General features: G+C 32.4%; 1 protein-coding gene across 1 annotated transcript in view; it reads right to left on the bottom strand.

Moving 5' to 3' along the window:
* LOC114091157 (sodium/hydrogen exchanger 2-like) overlaps positions 1 to 17,352 on the bottom strand; it is a 90,370-nt gene extending 73,018 nt beyond the window's left edge. The window contains exons 1-3 of the mRNA XM_027933543.2: positions 17,100 to 17,352; positions 13,614 to 14,077; positions 12,841 to 13,091 (exon numbers count right to left, since the gene is read on the bottom strand). Of these exons, the coding sequence (XP_027789344.2) occupies positions 12,841 to 13,091; positions 13,614 to 14,077; positions 17,100 to 17,352 (968 nt within the window). The remainder of the gene's footprint in view (positions 1 to 12,840; positions 13,092 to 13,613; positions 14,078 to 17,099) is intronic.
* Positions 17,353 to 21,472: the final 4,120 nt, after the last annotated feature.

Genomic DNA, 21,472 nt, shown 5'->3' with positions numbered 1-21,472 from the left:
GCATACTCACACTTGTTCTTAGGCAATTTCCAATTGCATCAGTTTAATACTTCTTGAGAAATATGGTGTATTGTGTGGTTCCCCTCCCACCATGGTGTGATTCCTGTTTTCAATCACTTTATGATCTAAGGTGACCTGACATCATCCTAAGAGTACATATATCAAGCCAATATATAATTTGCATGTTTGCGGATTGTTTCAAAGATTAGTTATATTTTACTTTCTATTCTGTTTTCTAAGTATAAATATACCACACATGCACACACCTTCAGTTGCCAGATTAAATATGAATAAAGTATCCACTGTTTTGTGTTCCCCATTAGGTCATTTCTAATTCATTTATAAAAATGTTACCACAAAAAAAAAAAGGATTAAGAGAGGTGAAGAAGAAAAATCTATTAAGCAAAGATCAGAAATATTATTTGATTGTTTCCTTTAGCCAGGGAAACAACAGCTGATGAAGAAAAATCACATCACCAACACTTGAAACTGCTAATATTTGAATGCCAATTATATTCCAATTACTTTTCATACATTATTACATTAATTTTTCACAATAACCTCACAAGAATGCATGAACCACAAAAACATTAACTGGCCCAGTATAGAACAACTAGTATTTTACACAGCAGTTATTTGAGCGTAGCTTTCATTGAATCCAGAGTTTATCGTCTTTGTGTTGTATGATTTCATTTCATTGAAATAGACAAAATTTTCCCTAAATAGATAATCATATTTTTCAAATTTTAAAAAGTTCTTGCCTGGCATGGTGTCACACACCTGTAATCTCAGCATCTTGGGAGGCTGAGGCAGGAGGATCGCAAGTTCAACACTCAGCAATTTATCAAGACCCTGTCTCAAACAAACAAAAAATAAAATAAAATAAAAAACCTGGCTGGGGATGTGGCTCCGTGGTTAAGTGACTCTGGGTGCAATACCTGGTACCATAATTTTTTTTTAGTTCTTAATAACATTCCAACAAAAATATGTTACTGTAAGCACCCCAGAAGAAAGATCAAAATGCTTAACACAACAAAATATATGGTAAATATTAGACACAAAATTTTCCTGGTATTTTTTAGTTTGTATATTCTGCACATCTTATGATTCGCCTTGACACAATAAACTGTATGAATTACAATGGTAAATTGATATAAAATCAATTTGTAACTATTCGCCTTTCTGGATAATAGCTACAAATTGAACCCATAATTTGAAACACCTATCAAAAAAGGTCTCCTTGTCAATCACCAGTAATTATTAGGTATGGTCATAAAGTTATCCTTCAAAGCAAATGATGTCTGCCTGAGTAAGTCAAATTCGGCTTCTAATACTACTATACTCCCCATGCTCTAATTTGGCAATAATTCTCATCTACTTTACAAGGTTTCTTGTACCTACCTATTTCTTTACTTTCCCCTCTGCTATCACCCAACATTTGCCATTTATAACATGGGAATTCTATTCATCAAATTCAGACATTTGTTTGCCCCTTTTTCTTTTTATTCCTTTTTTATTCACTATGGTATTTGAAAATTTTATTTCAGTATTTTTTTAAAAAAAGTAGATTAGTATTATTTTTAAATTAAAGCCACTTAAAAATCAAATTCTTGCCTCGCATGCACAAGGCCCTGGGTTCAATCCCCAGCACCACAAATAAAAATCAAATTCTAACAAATTTGATTTTTTTAAGTGTTATAATTAGGATTTTAAAGAAACTAGGAATTTATTTGTTTTCTTTTTAGACCATTTATTAGACCATGAGTTTAGACCTTTTATTTACTTCATCATTACTACATAGTGCTAATGTATCAATAAGCTTTCATAGTTAAAAAGGTGGGGGGGGCTGAATTTCTGCACATTTTTATGTAACACCAAAAACTATAACTTGGGATAGTAGCCATTTAATCAAGAAACAAGATAATTTTTCTACCAGTCCCCAAAATATTCTTCCAGTCTATTTTTCCCTGTAGGGCACAATAAGACAAATAATACCAATAATAAATGAAATGATAAATAAATAAAACATATGTTCAATAAATATTTTGACTATAATAAGTGAGTTAATTAATAAAAAAGAAAAATGTGAAAGGTATTATTACTGTCCTACAGGAGTTCACAACTCTGGGGATTGGAGATTCATAAGAAAGTGCTTACCAGTGCAAAGGATTAAAGAATAAAAGTGTTTCTTAGACACTTACTGGAGGATCAAATAAATAGCTAGTCACAAATTTCCATAAATGCCTAAAGTAACTAACATGAATTAGAAGTCTGTAGAATCTAATGACATTGAAGATTAAAATAAGTTGTTATGAAAAGCAAGAGGAACAGGAAGAAAAGTCTACAGCCTCTAGATTTTCAATGTTGAGGGAACCATCCCCTTTACCTTTTCTACTTACCCACTTTTTCCTTTTCCTGAGTAAGTCAAATTCGGCTTCTAATACTACTGTACTCCCCATGCCGCCCCCCCCCCACCACCACTGCTTCTCCACATGCACTCTCTCACAAGTTCAGACATTAATGTAGTTAAATGTTCTTAGTTATTATAGACATTGTTTCCTATCCTTCTTTGTTGTCAACCTATAATTCCATGTAATCATGTTTTTACCTCATTAGGTAAATTTTAAAACCTTTGAAAGGAGATCTTGTTTAATTTTTTTTTTATCTCCTACAAAAGTGAGAATATAGTAGAAGTTCAAAAATGTGTTTACTGTTTGAAATAAAGTGTATTTTGGAAAGATTTAAAAATGATTGGGGCTGGAGTTGTGGCTCAGGGGTAGAGCACTTGCCTAGCACATGTGAGGCCCTGGGTTTGATCCTCAGCACCACATAAAAAATAAATAAATAAAATAAAGGTATTGTGTCCAACTAAAAAATAAATATTAAAAAATGGTTGACTGAAATCCATTCTAATCTCAGTTAATCCCAATCAGTTTGGCTGTTTATACTATGGCCCAAATAAATTCCTAATGATAGAAGTAAAAAAAACAAGCTAAGTGAGAAAATCAGAGTATGTCTTTGGAAAGCTTCTTTGAAGTACTAATTAAAACAACTATACCTAAAAGGTTCCTCTTTGTATATTAATAACCAATCAATACTTGTTTTTCTTAGGTTTCTATAATGGAAAGTTAAGGAATATTTATGAATGATAGTTTCATAATGATGTTAAAATTTATTTTAAAAAACAGAAATTAACTCTTGCATGGGAAATGTGCAAAATTTATTAAACAAAATATTAATTCACATGGACTGTGCAAATATTTTATCTCTTTAGTATATGAAAAATAAAAGAGATAATGACCTTATTTAACAAATCTTCTATAATTCCTACAACAGTTTCTCTTTTACCTTTTAAGTATAATTTTACATAGCATTTGCTAGGATTCCCTATTTTCATAAGGCACAAATTTAACAACTCTCATCCATTCTTTACTGCTTTACATCTTAGAGCTGTCATTCCATGAGTACAAAAAAAACTGAGACTTTTATTAAAACAGCATAGGCTTTTAGACTCAAAAAGATGATTTAAAAAGGAAAGGATGGCTGAATGTGAATATACTTAGCACTACTGAACTGTATGTTTAAAATGGCTTAGATGGTACATTTTATTACATGATTTTTGCAACAACTAAATTTAAAAAAGATGGCTTTATAATGGATTGCTCTACTCTCAGACTCTTTAAAAGTGAAAGACTTTCTTATGTGTTGAAATTACTTTATTATGCTCCTGCATGGAAAAAAATAAATTATGTGATCATTTACACATCTTTCCGGGCATCCATTTCCTCATATGAAAAAATGAGGGGGTTGTGTTGAATGATTCCACAAGTTTCCTTTCAACTATTAGGTTGTACTAATTTTGCACTTCTGCTATTAGTTTTTGAAGAAGAGTAATAAGAAATGTAAAGGGAATAGCCTGGAAAAGCACCAGATTATTATCAGTACACAACTAAAATCAGACAATGGTCTGAATGTATATTCAGTATGCCAACACATTAAAGATAAATGCAGTAATTGATTATTTACATATAAATCATTGCACAAGTTTAAGAAAAAGAAGGAACTGGGAATTCCTGTGCTTCTATATTAATAAAATTTTAATCTATGGATAAAAAGTCTTTTGGATATATATATTATTGCTTATAAATCATAATATATATATATTATTGCTTATAAACCATAGATAATTCATAAGCAATTCAATTCACCAGTTAAAAAATAAAAGTACCAACCAAAAATAAAATTTGCCTAGTAAAAAAAGTTATAATGAACCAAGTGTTTTTCAGTGTGAAGAGAAAAATTAAAGCCACCTGTCTCAGGAGCTCAGGAGACTCTTATCAGTCTTTGCATAGACAAGCCACTCAACTGGAGAAAGGTCACTGTGATGCAGTACTTTATGCAAATATATTCATGGTCCCATTGCCTTAAGAAAGGGAAAAGAGGAGGGAAAGGAAAGGAGAGGTACTGGGGGATGCAAGTGACCAACTTATATTACCCTATTGTGTCAAGAGCCATCCCTGGGCTATTTGTGGTCTACATTGGCATCACAGCCTAGTGAATAGGAGAATCTGGTGTCTGGAAATTTCCAGTTGAAATTTCCCAGACACATTGTGAGCCCTATTCAAGCTCTGCCTGGTCCCACAGAGCACTGGAGATAGGATGATCTGCTGCAACCACACAGCCTCTCAAAGATGGGTGTGACCTGCCAAGATGCATATCAACCTGCTGACTATGAGACATCACAAAGCAAAATTCCACCCCTGAAACCATATTCTTGCTTTTGATGTACCCCCTAAAATAAACCACAGGAGCCATATTTTAATTTTCCAGCTCCAGCTCCTGTGTGGGCTGGATCTATCAGGCGCTCTACTTTAAAACTATAATTTTGATTCTTTGTCTTTTGTTCTTCACTAATTATTTCTGACTTATTTTCTCCAGTGGCTTATAACCTCCTGGGCAGGAAAAAAGACACCCTGGCAAGGTACTAGAAGCCTTTCCATACTATTGTGTGTATGTATGAATACATAACAACGAATCTCACTATTGTTCATAATTATAATGCACCAATTCTAAAAAAAAAAAAAAAAGAGCACCAAAAAAGTGAACAGTGCCATGTGCTGCTCTGAAATTGATAAGCCTTCTCTTCTGTTTTGTAATGGATTTTTCACCAAGCTTCTTTTATGCTACATAAATATATAGAAAAATTCCTGAAAAGATCTTCAACAAAATATTACTTATAATTTTATCTGTCTGTGTTTGAACATAAATAATTTGTTTTAAAATCTGAATTTTCTGAATATTTTAAAATGAGCATGTGTAAGTAACATATTTAAAAAATGAAAATTCTTTTCAGTTACTTAGTACAACCCATATGTATTTCTCAGCACTATAGATAGACTTAGCATATTGAAAGTCTAGAATAAAGAGAAAATCTGGGAGACAGAAAAGAGTAAGATATCTGTTCATTACATTGAAGAGAATACAAGTATCACATATTATTATAGGTGAAAAGGAAAGAGAAAATAATAATGTACACATTGAGCTATCATAAAGGGTTAGATATTTTGAAGAGTTCTTTATATCTCATTTGATATTCACGACAAGGGCACATAGCTAATAAATAGTAAATATGGGACTTAAAAATCTGTTTAGTTTCAAGTCCTATGGTCTTAACCACTACCCTAATACTACAATTCCTACATTTTGCTCTTAGTTTAAAAAAAAAAGTTCATCACATTTATAATAAATATAATGTGTAATGTTCTATTTTTTCAAACATAAAACATAAACACAAATTTTTGTGCAATTGTTGTTTCATTTATAGGAAAATATTCTTCAACTCTCCTAACTCTAACATCTCCAGACTTATCCAGTTATTGTTTATGGGACTTGATCTCAAGAATACATACTTACATGCATAACGGTGCATAAATTATAGTCAAATCAGTTGACTACAAAGACAACTACTAATTATAATTTATTTATAACACAAAACAATCCATGGTCCTCAGCCACACTTCAGTTTTCTAATGAATTAGATATGAGAAGTCTTAAAATTTTACATTTATTAATGAGATACATTCCAAAGTCTATTATTTAGAATGTGAAAATGTCAATATTATGAATGGTGATTGTACTTCCAAACAGAAAACCTTTTGAACCCAAAACATAGCTAATAAGTCATGCCAAACTAAGCTATACATCCTTTCAACTAGAGGATTTTTAGTGTTGGATGTGGAAGTTTTGCCTTTGGTTTTATTAAATGAAAAACTAGACTGGAGCAAAACATCAAATGGTTTTGCATCATCAACCAACTTCATCTCCTCTAGACATATTATTTTGTCTTTTTGTATCACACAAATTGAAGATCAATTTGGAAGTAAAGATGACTATTAAATATTTTCCCTTTGATTACACTTGAATAATTGGCTCTAACCTTAAAGATGTATGTGTTTAATCTAACAAATTCACTTTTAAAAGACTTCCACAATCCTTTTTATCTCAGTCTGAGAAAGTTGAAGAATTACTTAAATATTTTATTTATTTATTTATTTATTTAAGTTGGGGGGATTGAACCAAGTAATGCTTAACCACTGAGCAACATCCCTGGCCCTTTTTACTTGTCTTTTATTTTGAGACTGTGGCTCATTAAGTATCTAAGGACCTCACTAAGTTGATGAAGCTGGCCTCAAACTTGGAATCCTTTTGCCTATCAGCCACCTGAGCCCCTGGGATTATAGGTATATGTCACCACACAAGGTTTTCATTAATTTTTTATTGAACTTTTCTTCCCTATGGCATTTTAGCAATATATTTCAAGAAAACTGAAGAGCTAACCACCTAAGGCCAATAAGAATTATAACAATTACAAATTCTTTTTGAGTGGCAGTTTTTATGAAAAGTATTTTTGTAAATAGTAACTACTCATAATTTACTGAGTTCCTTTAGGAAATTATAACCTTGAAAATAGTTTCATAAAATCAAGCATTTCTACTTTAAGTAGTCTCTTTCTACCATTCTAGTTGCTCAACTCATTCTTCAACCACCTTAAATGTTTGTGAAGTCTGCATCACTCAGAATTCATTTGCAATTATAATATGACTTTTATAATATCTGTCCTGTTTCATAGTTGTTCATATGGATGCTTCTCATTCTCATTCCCCAAAAAACATTCACTAATATTCATCCCGTATAGTAGGCAGGATTCATGTCACTTTATGGACATTAACTTTCAATCTTTAGAGCAACTGCATCAGTTAGGCATTTATTTAAGCCCATTTTACAAATCAGAGAGATTAAGTAACTTACCTAAAGTTTGAATAAGAATAAGAGCAGGGATTTTCACTTACATCAGTCTGACTACATAACTTAATGATTTAACAACCACACTATAATTTACCACCTACCACCCATTCTTCTCCACTGCATTCATACAGGTCTCCACCTTATTCATTTCTATATGACCAGCTTCTGATATGGTGCCTCATATATTCTAAAAAACTGCCCATATTAAGGTGCTAAATGACTATTTACAAAGCTCATTTTGGTGTAGATAAGGGACTCAAATTATCTGAAATGAAAGGTCAGTTTCTGTTAATAAAAATAAGAATTACTAGAAAAAAAGTGGAATAAAAATGAGACATACAAAATACAAGTCCCTATTGATTATTGTGTTTAGCAGAATATTGGACATTGTAAAAATTATCAATTTCTATAGTAACCAACAGTTTACAGACCAGCAGATGTTCATGGGCCACAATTTAAATATCACTGACCTAGATAAAAATGAAGCATTTCACACTGTTAAAACACATTTAATTAGCTTATTAAAATCCCTTTTTGCAAAAGTCACAGCATGGCACAAACTCTAGATCATTCACAGGGGAAGACGTAGAATCCAAATAAGATTTTAAAAAATAAAAATCATAAACATCTTCTTCTCATAATAGAATTAGTTTTGGTTTTTTTATGTGCAAGCTTAATTTTTATTATTTTCTTGATGGAAATTTTTCAAGAGTCTTTAAGCCTAGACACTGAATTTTAATTAAAGTTTCAAGTATTGATTTGCCATAGGAGTAAAAGAGTTTCTCAGTAATTAAATTCCAAAATGAAAGGTCATGTCTGTCATTGACTCATTACAGTTCTCTAAGAAATTCACATTAACTTCTTCCTTAAGTAGAGATTTCTTAAGAATGTCACTACTCACTTCCTAGATATATTTCTCTATAGAGCAAGCTGTGCATGATTCATTGAGGCATGATTAACACAAGTAACTCATTTTACAGAAGTGGTCTCATGATGTCTTATCTAAAATTCCCCTAGTCATTTATGTACTCTTTTTTATAATCTTTCAAAAAGTGACAACTGAGGGTCCACAAGATGTAAGTTGCTACAGCTCTTATTTCCTGTATTATTCTCAGTAAAATGTAGTGATTCTTTCCTGAAAACTGTGTTGGCATTGCAATTCCAGAATTGAGCAAGTTAGGTGAACCACAGAAACTTTCCTGAAGACTCATCCAGCAGAGCCTATTCTAATCTTGGAAAATTTGAATTAAAAAGGGGAATTGGGGAGGAAGAACAGTTGTATCCAGGGAGCAGGAACAGACTACCTGTTTGTTTGTTCAATGATTAAGTATACAAGTATCTTTCAGCTAGGACAAAGGACTGTAAGATGGATAGGTTTCATCAATTTCAAAGGAAACAAAAATATTTCATATTCTATAATTCTCTTGATATCTTTAAGAAATAAACTCAAACTTGCTATGCCTATCATTAAAATGAAATATATGCTATAGCTAAAATTTCTGATTTCATTTATTTTGAACAAGGACTTAACTTAAATTTAAGCTTAGTATTTAAGTTTTGAAACTAGTATATAAAGTACTTATCTGGAAGCTTCAGGTAATGGTGGTAACAGTTGCCAGGTAAAGACATCTATATGTTGGTGGGATAGAAGACAAATTCCTTCCAAATGTGAAAGAGCTCTTAGCTCCACAGACACATAGCATTCCACCATTTCAGCTAAGAAAGTAGAACATCTAGTAGATTCACACAGTTAGAAAGCTAAGCAATGTCATGATAAATTATTGAAATGACATTATATAGGGTGTTTTATACTGCTTTGTATAACTTTCTTGGATAAAATATTATCATATAGTAATACAGATGAATTATGCAATTTACCAACCAATTTAGTTAAAACTCATCATAAATGAGGAGATCTAAGATAGAATATTCTTAAATTCAGGGCTTTGATTTTGTAGTTCACTTTAAATGAACAATAATAACTTCAAAGTGTATTTGTGATATTACAATAATACTGCTTGTCACTACACAAAACATCGTTCTGAATCCTAACGTTCTATTGGATCCTCTTTCTTCCATAACTTATGCATTTTTTTCTTTTGGTCAGAAGAAGAAAATAAGAATATAAAAAGAGCACCCTTTTGGGATACTGGTGTAGCTCAGTGGTAGAGTACTTACTTAGCACGTATAACGTCCTTGGTATCCATCCTCAGAGCCACAAAATTTTTAAAAAGGAATTAATTTTGAGTATTTTAGCTACAATTACAAATTAAGTTTTAATTTTAATATAATTTTTTTTAAATTCACGAATAGAAATTATAAGATTATTACAAAAAGTAATTTTCTTTAGACACAATAATCATTTATCTATAGATGCTTATGAGAAAACAATATGAGAAATTTGCCTGCTGCTTTCTGTACTATAATTTTTATATAATATTATTTGCAGAGCCAATGAATAGTGTACTTCATTAATTATAGTTTTTAAGGTTTTTTATTATTTTTTAATTTATTTTAATTAGTTATACATGAGAGTAGAATGCATTTAAGCACTATGAATAGAAATGATACCAGACAAGAAGAAGTGTCAACCCAACCTTTAAATAACAATGCCGACTATTTTCTGAGAGTCTCAAAAACAATGTTAGACAGAAGTGGTTGTTTGACCCAACCACACTTAATTAACAAACATTGTTCTCCTACCTACACTAGTAGGCAACAATAGCAAAGTAGCAGTTTTCTAAACAAAATACAGACCTATTTGAAACCTGGGAAAGCAAATTCATATTTTTGCCAAGCTTTCAAAAAGGTAACAAAAATATAATGGTGATAAAAAGCATATTTTCAAGTTTCTAAATGAAAATCCAAGCTTGATTGTTAATCTCAAAAAAGTACTAATATAAACAGATGTATATATTCAACAATATAATTTTTATTGTAATAAAACCACAAAATTTTAGCATAAAATTTAAATATAGCAATTAATAGCACTGATGGGTAGAATTTTTATCAGAGAAAGTCCCAAGTAGAAGGTAACTTGTTATAATAAAATTTATGTTTGAAATATCAGTACCTGTGGACTTATTGACTCCAGAAGTAATGCATTATTGAAAAGGAACAAAATTAGTTCCAAATGGATGCAATATACTACTGTTAAAAGCAGCCATCATTAAGAATGGATACTTTATAGTCTTGGGCTAAAAACAGTGCTCAACCTCACAAATCTCCTACTTGACTTTTAATTACTTTTCATGCATTATGCTTTCTTCCTTTCTTCCACCCTCAACATATTCACACAAAAATCAATGATGTTATTGACCATTCTGAGAACTAATAATCTTTTAAGTAGGAACTGATTCATACGCAACTCATTTCTGAAAAAGCAATCAATTCTTGAATGAGTGCAGGTGTTTTCATGCCTCTTTTCCAAATTATTGGACAGTGGAATAAAATAGAAGGAAGAGAAATCTTCCCCAAAGCAACATTATATCTATGATTGCTGCATGCTTAACACAGTAATCCAATCAACAAATAACAATGACAAAAATTATTTTTTATATTTAAATAGCACTCAGTTAATATACTATATTTATTGCAATCATACTGTAAAATAGATATTATCCTCCACATTTAACAGATGAAGGAACTAAAGCTCAGGAAGTTTGGGAGAAGCTTTTCTGTTTCCAACACATAAAAAGATAAAATTTTAATTTTTGAAATATATTTTATTTTTAAATCTATGAATTGACTGTTACTTAAATTATTCAATCTAAATTATGCATTATTATTATTGTATTTAATTGTTTGTTCATCATCATCTATATGCTATGGTCTGTAGGTGACCAGTGCATCAGTGCTCAATTTCTTAATCAGTATTTTCAGCCTAACTAATTTTCAGATTAATAATTTGAAATTAATAATAAAAAATAATGTCTAAGAAAAGCATTTTCTTAAATATTTTAAATCATGTTTGTGCTGTTCTTGTTCAACTACATTCAAAGTAATTACAGTAAATACAGAGATTAATATATAAACGCAATTTGCTTATTTTTAAAAAGGGTATTAATACAACTTTTAAATAAAAAATTCACCTCAAGTCCTATGTTAAAATACCTAAATAAAAATTTAAATTATTTAAATGGATTTTATAAACCTATCTCCAAAGAAATTAAGGATAGATCTTTTTTCCATTATCTTTTTCAGTCAAAATAAAAAAGATTATAAGATCATAGCCCGAAAGGATACTTGTAATCATAACTTAAAATAAAGGTTCTACATTTAAGGAAGTTAAGCTTCAGGATATTTCAAAGGAAGCAAGTAGATTTGGCAACATTGTTTTTCCTAGGATTTATTCTTTCAAGACTCAACGGAAACCTGCCAACAATCTCCATATTGCAAAGTTTTGTGAAAGCCTAGTGGCTCAAAAGAAGGAAGCCACTTTAAAAATACCATTGTAGAAGCTCTGAACAATGCCCTGAATTAGAATTAAATTTAAATTGTTTCATTCAATTCCACACATTTCTTAGCTCTTTTTACCTGTCTTTCATAAAGGGTAATGGCAGACAATAAAACAAAAGACAATTGAAAGCCCAAACTACATCTCTTAACAATTTAAGGTAAAATCACCCAGGTCCATGATAGAATTCTTACTTTCAATTTAGAATATTTTCATTTAAAACGAACTAATTCTAGTCACATTACCATGACATTTATTATTCACAGCAAATCCTTTTAAACCCTAGAGTAACCTAGAGGCATTAGTTCTTTGGAAATTAATTTAAATCAATCTTTTCAATTTTTTCTATCTAAGCTTCTGGAAAACCTGTAACATTTTATTTAAGTATTTCATTACTTTTTTTCCTAATATTTTAAATGGGTTGATCTATCTAAACCTAATGCAAAAGCATTTATATGCTAATACTGTTCATGTGAGCATTCAGCCTTTGCAAGTTAACTATTAAACATGTAGGATTATCATCACTGGTTAGTGCCAATGATAGATAATGGAAAAACAGCATACACTGTATAGTTTACAAAAGAAGTAATAAAAATATTCTTTGTTATTGCAGAAAGTTCACCTATGCCAGAACAGTAAATGTCAAACTTACTTAAGCGATATGCTGTCTAACTACACCCAGGACTGCTATTATGCTCAGGCACATCAAATCTATTAGGGAAATGATTCACCCTTTCAAAGATAGAGAATTGGCTCAGGGAGCTCCATGTCCATAAAATGAGGGATTCATTTTGGTTTTCCAGCCAACTACTTCAATATAGGTAAAGTAGTTGAGGTGTAGCAATTTAACCTCTAGAAGGAGCCCATAAACTTGGTCCCAAAATAAACTTAGAGTACTGTGACTAAGTAACTCTATTAGAGGTATCAGGAAGAGAATAAAGGGAGCATCCTGTTCCCATATCTAGGAAATGGAATTTTTCTCGATTTCTGGTATAAAATGAGACTCAATCCCTAAAAATATAGGTAAATAGATACATAGTCAGACAGACAGACAGATCAAGTCTTATCCAGATACTTACGCCACAATCCCTGAGAGATGGAACATTTCTGCTGTCAGGTAGGAGAGATAACTATATAAAAAGACAAAAAGGGGTTCAATGACCCGGATGGTCTTCGTAAAACGTGTGGTAAAGGCAGCAAACATTCCAAACAGGAACCCAATGAAAACTCCTCCTATTCCAACCAAAAAGAATTTTCCCATTGCAGCCAAAATATCCACGAGTTTGATAGATGGCATTTCATTGAAAGACTTGAACAGCTTATATAGTACCTGCATAAGAAAGATTACAGCAAATCTATCAATTAAAAAAATCCCAAATTCTACCCTATCTGTCCTTCTAACTTGTGAGTTACTCAACTTTGAAGTTCTATAACTCCTAATGCCACTGAACATAAGTCATTAGCAGGCTTACCCATATCAATATTTCTACAGATCACAGATCACCATCCAACTATACATGATTATGTTTGAAATTTTTCTGATGTTCTGTGAAGACAGCTTTCATGGCTAAGATTTTCTTAGTTGGCATGACTAAAAGGATCATGGCCTGCAGAAGATTTATCTCACTTTTCAACTAGTAAACTAATAGAAGATAAATACAGGGTCAAGGAAGTCTTGTCACTTTCTAAAGCATATTTGTGACTGTTAAAGCATATTCTTTAAATTTGTAGACTTACTTCTAGAATTAACTTTCTCAATTATGGCCTAAATTAGGACTTAATTCTAAATTTCAGGGGTGATCTTAAGGGAACTTAATTCATTGCCCAGAAATTCCATGCCTAAAATACTTACAACAGTAACAGCATCATTTAGGAGGGATTCTCCAAATACCAAAATATGAAGTTTCTCATTCACGTGTATTTCTTCAAATACAGAGAGAACAGCTACAGGATCTACAGCAGCAATCAAACTACCAAACCAAAGATTATGAAGCAATGACACATCTTGAAGGTTGAAGTACTTCACCTGACATAGGCCATAGAGAGAAAGACCAATTCCAAATGCATTCCACATGGTTCCAACTACAGCATACAAGAGAATGGTTCCTATGTTCTCAAAAAAGGGCCGACTGGGCATAAAATACCCTGCCTCAAGGACTATTGGTGGGAGTAAGTACAGAAAAAATATATCACTGTCCATTATTGGTGGGGATTGATCATTTAAACTATAAATTAGTCCTCCCATGATGAGACCTACGAATATCAAGAGGCAGCTTTCCGGTACAACAGTGGGCATTTTATTATAGACGTGAAATCCTGGAAAAGAGAGAAAAGATACGAGTATTACAACATCATTATCAATCACCCCCATATGTCCAACGTCCTTCTAGTCAAGCCTCATGATTTCAGGAAAATAGCTTCTTAGTCATTTCACATTTTTCATTTTAATAATGTCTAAAAGGTGCAGATGCATGGACAAAGACATTTATCTCTATAAAGGAAAAATATTTGCTAGTAGAATAATGGCATTCACAGTTAAAAAGAGGACAATAATTCATATGTCTACCAGATCATTTTCAAATGTAGATGCATATTTTAAAATACACACAAAACGTGTTACCAGCTAGATATGTTCTTCTATTCTTCTCACAATCACAGTGATATACATCAAATTATATATAGTTGAGAACCATAATTTTAAAAATTTGTTAATTGATTAAAAGTAATCTGTTATTTCCATTATGCCATGCTGTTTCCCTATACAGAATGATTTTTTTCTTCTTTATATTGAAATAATTTGAAAGTTCCTCAGAGTACAAATGAAGTCTTAGTTCTACAGCCCATGGACCCACACATAAAATATGCTCAGAAAATATTTGCTGAATTAATTAATTAATGCTAACAATGGAGATTTTTGTTTACTAAACTTATGCCCAAATTATTTTCCTGAAATGGTGCAATACAATCCTATTCAAACAACTGTAGATGGGTTACATAACAGAGAACTAGGAGCTGATTTTTCTAAAAGCACTGACTTGTCATTTGGGACTGCAAATGCCCAGTGGGTAGCTAAAAGCAGAATAATGCTTGACATTTCTGCCTTCATTTTGTACCTGTCTTCAGATTCCTGATGGGCTCTGCACATAGTCATGTTAATCATTTAAAGAGGGCTCATCTAAACATTGGTAACACATGGTTTATCAGCCCTAAGTTTACATATCCTACTTCAACCCCTTTTAAGACTGAGGATACCAAGGTAAAAGGTATTTTCAAGATTTGCAGGCACATTCCACTGTCAGCTTTGCAGATCACTGGATTGGCACCTAGAAGTCTTCAGTCATTGCCCTACATCTTCTAAGAAGATCACAACCTTGCAAATAGCTCACCACATGATGAGACTGCACCCCTAAACAAGAGCAATCATCTCATGGGAGCCAAATTTCCCTCATCCAGGATCACATGTATCATAGGTAAACATTTTGAGAATCAAATGGAGATCGCCACCTCAGGTAATAAGTACTTCATCAGAGCAACCTCATAGAACTATAATAATCAGACCACAGTTTAACCAAGACTGCTTAATTATACATATCTTTCATCTCCACGTGACTCAATTCTACTTCTATTTAAAGCTAAAGTTCATGTAAGTATTCCTCAGTCTTTAAAAGGGATGAAGTAGGATAGGTAAACTTAGGGCTGATAAACCATGTATTACCAATGTTTAGATGAGCCCTCTTTAAATGATTAACATGACTATGTGCAGAGCCCATCAGGAATCTGAAGACAGGTACAAAATGAAGGCAGAAATGTCAAGCATTATTCTGCTTTTAGCTGCCCACTGGGCATTTGCAGTCCCAAATGACAAGTCAGTGCTTTTAGAAAAATCAGCTCCTAGTTCTCTGTTATGTAACCCATCTACAGTTGTTTGAATAGGATTGTATTGCACCATTGCAGAAAAATAATTTTGCCAAATGTTTACTTACATGAAAACTTACATAAAATCCTTAATCTCACTTTGCCATCCTGATATAGCTATACTGATTGAAGTTCCTTTCCCACTTTTCACTACTAGTTTATCCATTTGATTTGGGGGGCAAAGGATGAGACCTGATTCATTGGACCCCCAGAGTCAGACATTCAGTTTTAGGTAGTAACATTTGCCCTCTTGTCCTCACATTAATATTTACTTATACATTTTTGCTATCAGTATATCTAGTACTGAAAAATATAAAATATAAAAGACCTTAACTATACACATATGAAAATTATTGTCACCCAAGATAATGAGTATTTCTGATCAAGAAGGCAGCAGATGAGCATTCTAGTTCTGCTCCATAAACATGGCAAATTATCTTTTCTCTCTAGCCTTCAGATATACTATCTATAAAAGAGAATGGATGAAAAAATGGGGCTGGGATAAGAATGACTTCTGAGGTTTTTCCTAGCTTGGGCAATCTATCATGCTATGAGTCTTTGGATCTTGTATATATCATAATCAGTCAATATATTTTGTTAATACTGAAACTACGTTTATAAAGTAATTTAAACATTGTAATGCTAAACATGATTTATTTGGGAACTAATAAACTTGTTTTAAAATAACAAAATTCTGTAGGATGCCATATTTGCCTGGCATTGTTTTTGGTTCTGAGCCTATAAAAAAGTAATAGTTAATAATAAACACTTTGAACTTTTAAAGGGCTCATAATTTTAACATTACCAAGGTAAAAGCCAGATATATTATAAAAGAACATAAAAGAAATAACTGAAATCCACTTAGGAAGTTTATAATACTAGTAATTCAGGGTGTTCCTATAGTTTAAATATGTTAAAAAATTTTTCTGTTCTATTTGCTAGGCTTCTCTTTTGTGATCACCCCCTAAAATGCTAAATGGGGGTAAAAAGGAATTTCTTTTTAAAAAGGAGATAATCTACCTGGAAAATATAACAAGCTTCCTATGAGGGGGGAAAAGGGATACATAAAGACTGAGGCCAGTTACTGTCTAGAATCAAACTAATAACATTCACCTGTTCTTCTTTTAGTGTTATACCATCTCCACATATCCCTGGAACAACTGCAACCCTTTTCATTCTATACCAGGCTGGGCTTATTCCCACCTTCAGCTTGGAGACCACCACCATAATATGGATATAATCACTTTCAAGTGGGGATTTATCTATAAATAAAAGATCATTCTGGAAGGCAGCAGGAGGCAAATGTTCCAGCTTGCTTTCTCCAGTATTTCAAGCAAAGAGCACCTTTCTTACCATCCAGAAAAGCCCAAAGAGTTCCTATCAGAAAACTTTATGGGAGAGCCTTAGGCAGTCCTTCACTTACCTATCTTTGCCAGAGAGGCTAACATAATCCAAAGTGTGATCTCAAAAGGGACCTGCACATGCTGGTAATCCAGGGAGAAGAGGAGTGTGTGAGCCGACACCACTGAGTCATTATCCTGTGTTTCTTCTGGCTCCCAGCTGCCATTGTCTGTCTGCGGGTCCAGGTGGTGCTGCATACTATTCCCGAAGGTTCCTAGAAGCTGGGAGCAGAGCTGCCCCAGCAGCAGATGCAAGAGCCCTAGCCCACAGGCCATCAACAGCTCTGCGAGCTATGCTTGCTAAAGCAGTTTAATATTATCTCCAGCCTCTTCGTCTCTCAAATGTGGTTTGCTGTCTCTAACCCTTAGACCCACTGCCTAGCACTTAGTAGATCAGTGAACACTCCAGCAGCTCCCTGGAGTCCCTGCAGATAAATGATAGGTTGCAATACCCTGGAATGAGATTAGAGCCAGGAGCCTGCAAAGGGAGGGTGCTGGGGGAAATGATTGATTGACATGGAAAAAAAAATTAACCTCAGTCCTAACTCTCAACTAAGGGAAACCCCTGAAAACTAGATTCTAGCCACTTAAAAATTTATTTTCTTACCATGAGATTTCTTTATTCCCTGTAGATCTGTAAAAAGTATTCAAGTGGAACTCCTATACCTCTTGAGGTCTATCAAGGTGTCTGCACACAAGAAAACTAACTAGCATGCTTTGGGCAGGAAAAACCTAAAAGTAGCTTAGTTTGCTTTAACAGAGAGAGTGGAAGGATTGAAAAACATTAATCAGCTGCTCCTAAAAATTCTAGGAAAAATAATTTTCATTATTCTGAGTATATGGCAATGTACTTAAGAACAGGGCAAAGAATATTATTTTACTATAATTCCTGTAATCCATGTGATGTCTTTTGATAGAGATTTCAAAGCCAAGAAATTTGTGCTCCCACTTTCAACTCATGGGAATTATGCTCCTTTAATTTCCTTGTCAAATTATTCAGTTTTCATTATGACAAACATGAACTGGTTTCATGAATATAAAATTTAGTGATATTTAATCAGTGAGGCTGACCTCTTGAATAGTTGCAAATCTGTATTATCATGACCTTTCCATTTTTCCCAGATTTATTGAGGTTTAGCTGAAAAATAAAAATCATATATATTCAAGGTATATACTACATGATGTTTTGATATTTATACATTGTGAAATGATTTCCATAATCAAGCTAATTAACATATCCAGACACATACATGCATACACTTATGTACTATGGCATGATAACAGAGATAATGGATTTTGCTTACTACTATTCCAACTTTTACTAAATATTTGTATTTATTTTACATTACTATAACTGTATCTTTAGCTTCTAAACTTAAACCGAATGTTTTGCTTAATGTAAGGATATTTGAAATAAAGCAATGCTTTCTGGAGGTACTCAATGAAAAAAAAAAAAAACAGGAATTTGTGATGGATATTTTATTTTACTGTAATTCCTGAAAGTTATGTGTGTGCTTTGAGCATTATGACAATATAAATATATGTGATACCAGGAAATTTATGCTTTCTTATTTTCTGCATGATCAGAACACTGCTAAATTACATGGTAAATATGGGGAAGTATTTTCCTAATTTTTTTTATTTTTAATAAACATAAAATTTACCTTCATCAAGAAAGCTAAAGATGCAGACAGAGAGATAAGGAAGAGGAGGGTAGAAAAGAGGAAAGAAAAAAGGATGGAAGGAAAAAAGGAGGAAGGGAGAAATATCCAAAGTAAGTAAATAAATATTCCATAAAATAAATGCCTTAGTGTTAACAACATGCTTGACTATTCACAGAGAACATGGGTAATTAAAATATGGGAGCCTTAGGCTATTACATAAATCAATGACCCAATTTTTTCTTAGCTGCCTAAATACCATCCAGCCTAACAGCTAATGATAAATCAATGACCCATTTTTCATCAAAGAGGGGAAAATTTGGAGACAAAGACTCACCAATGCATATGGTTTTGATTTGTCCACAGGAAGTCTTTATTGAAAAGTAGTTTAGTTTTTAAAAGTGAGGCATTTTTTTCAAACCTAAGAACTTAGTATTATATTCTCTATAAACTTTTCAATTTGCAATTTCACTTACCATCAACCCATACCGAACATTGAGCTATTCACTTTAGTTTTAGAACAGACCGCTAATTTGAAACTGACCACTATTCTAAGTAATTATATTCTAAGATTCCATTAGGCCAAATTCTGGAGTAATCACATCAGGCATGGAATATTCAATATTTATGTACCTTTTTATCTAGGTCTAGCCTTTTATGCCAGAATCATATAATGTTATCCTTTTAGGATCTGTGGAAAGTCATCCATGCATGATTAGAAAAATATCTTTCCATTCCTTGTTTTTATAGATGTATAACTTACATTTAATGAATATATAGTTTTACATTGCTCAGTTTGATGAGTTTTTGACAATTAATATGAACCTTTATTAGCTACCACCCAAAAGTAAATATAGAACCTTTCTCTCATACTTCTTTTAAACTATTCCTCACTAACCCCCAGGCAACTACTGTTTTGATTGTGTGCAACATAGATTGTTTTTTTTTTCCAATTCATGAACTTCATATAAATTGAATCATACAGTATGCACTCCTTTGTGTCTAGCTTCTTTTATTCAGCACACTACCTATAGAAATTATCCATATTTTTATGTGTACCACTAGTTTGATCCTTTATGGCTGAGATGGATTCCATTATGGACATATGCAACAATTTGTTCTTACATTCTCAAAATGATGGATATTTCAGTTGTTACTAGTTTGAGGTGATTCTTTAAAAGGATGCTATGAACATTGTTGAATATAATGTGTATGCTTGCATTATTTCATTTTTACAATTTTTATGCTTTATTGAGATAAAATTTATATGACAAAATTGCACACACTTAATGTATGTATTTTGATGAATATGCATATATGTGTATATCCATGATAACATCACCACAATCAAGGTACTGAGATTACCCATCACTTTGAAATTTTTTCTTATATTCTTTGGATGTGTGTGTTTATATTTGTGTATGTGTTTGCATTTGTGTGTGTGTGTATGCGCATGGTGACAACAATTAACATGGAAAGCACTGTATTAAGATACTTATTAGAGAACAATATCATATTGTTAATTTTATGTCATACATTGTAGAGCAGATCTCTATAATCTTATATAACTGACACATACCTGTTGAGCAACAACTCAACATAATCTTCTTGCCCAAATGCCTAGAATCATCATTCAATTTTTTGCTTTTACATCTACTTTAAATACCATTTAGAAGTAATATAATGAAATATTTGGTCTTTGTTACAAAATTATTTTATTTAGCATAATGTCTTCTGGAGGCACCCATGTAATGACAAATGATATTATTTGATGAAAAATAATATTCCATTGTACATATATATCACATTTTCTTTTGATATAATTATAATTAACACATTATTTGTACCAACTAATGGGTTTTACTGTGCCATTTCCATATGTGCGCGTATTGAGTTTTGATCATATCCACCATCTTTTCTTCTATACTGTCTTCCTCTCCTCCCTTTGTCCTCACCCTCAAGCACCCTTCCAACCTTTAATAATTCTTCATCTACTTTCAGTTCATCCTTTTGTTTTGCTTTGATTTTATTTTCTACATGTGAAAGAAACCATGTGATTTCTTTGCTTTGCTGAACATGAGACTTCCACTTAGATCCAGTTTCCAGCAAATAACAGAGTTTCATTTTTCTGATGAGCGAAGCACTATTGTGTATATATACCATATTTTCTTTATCCACTGTCTGTGTGCACTGATTGCTGATTCCATACCTTGACTACTGTGAATATTGTGGCAATAAATACAGGCATGCAAGTATCTCTTTTGTATGCCTACTTCATTTCCTTTAGATATATACCATGGTGTCATATAGTTAGATCACAGATTTGTTCTACTTTTAATTTTTAAGAACTTCCATACTATTTTTTATTTTTTGCAATTATCTTTTAATTTTTTATTGATTTAAAAAAATAAATGACAGTGGAATGCATTACAATTCTTATTACACATATACAGCACATTTTTTCATATCTCTGGTTATATATAAAGTATGTTGACACAAATTCATGTCTTCATACATGTACCTTCGATAATGATGTCTATCACATTCCACCATCCTTGCTAACCCCTGCCCCAACCCTTTCCCTCCCACCCCTCTGCCCTATCTAGAGTTTGTGTATTTCTCCCATACTCTCCCTCCCTACCCCATTATGAATCAGCCTCCTTATATCAGAGAAAACATTCAGCATTTGTTTTTTGGGAATGGCTAATTTCACTTAACATTATATTCTCCAGCTT

This window comes from Marmota flaviventris, chromosome X (assembly GCF_047511675.1).
Source record: "Marmota flaviventris isolate mMarFla1 chromosome X, mMarFla1.hap1, whole genome shotgun sequence".
Classification (NCBI taxonomy): Eukaryota; Metazoa; Chordata; class Mammalia; order Rodentia; family Sciuridae; genus Marmota; species Marmota flaviventris.
This window is presented reverse-complemented; position numbering and strand designations above follow the sequence as displayed.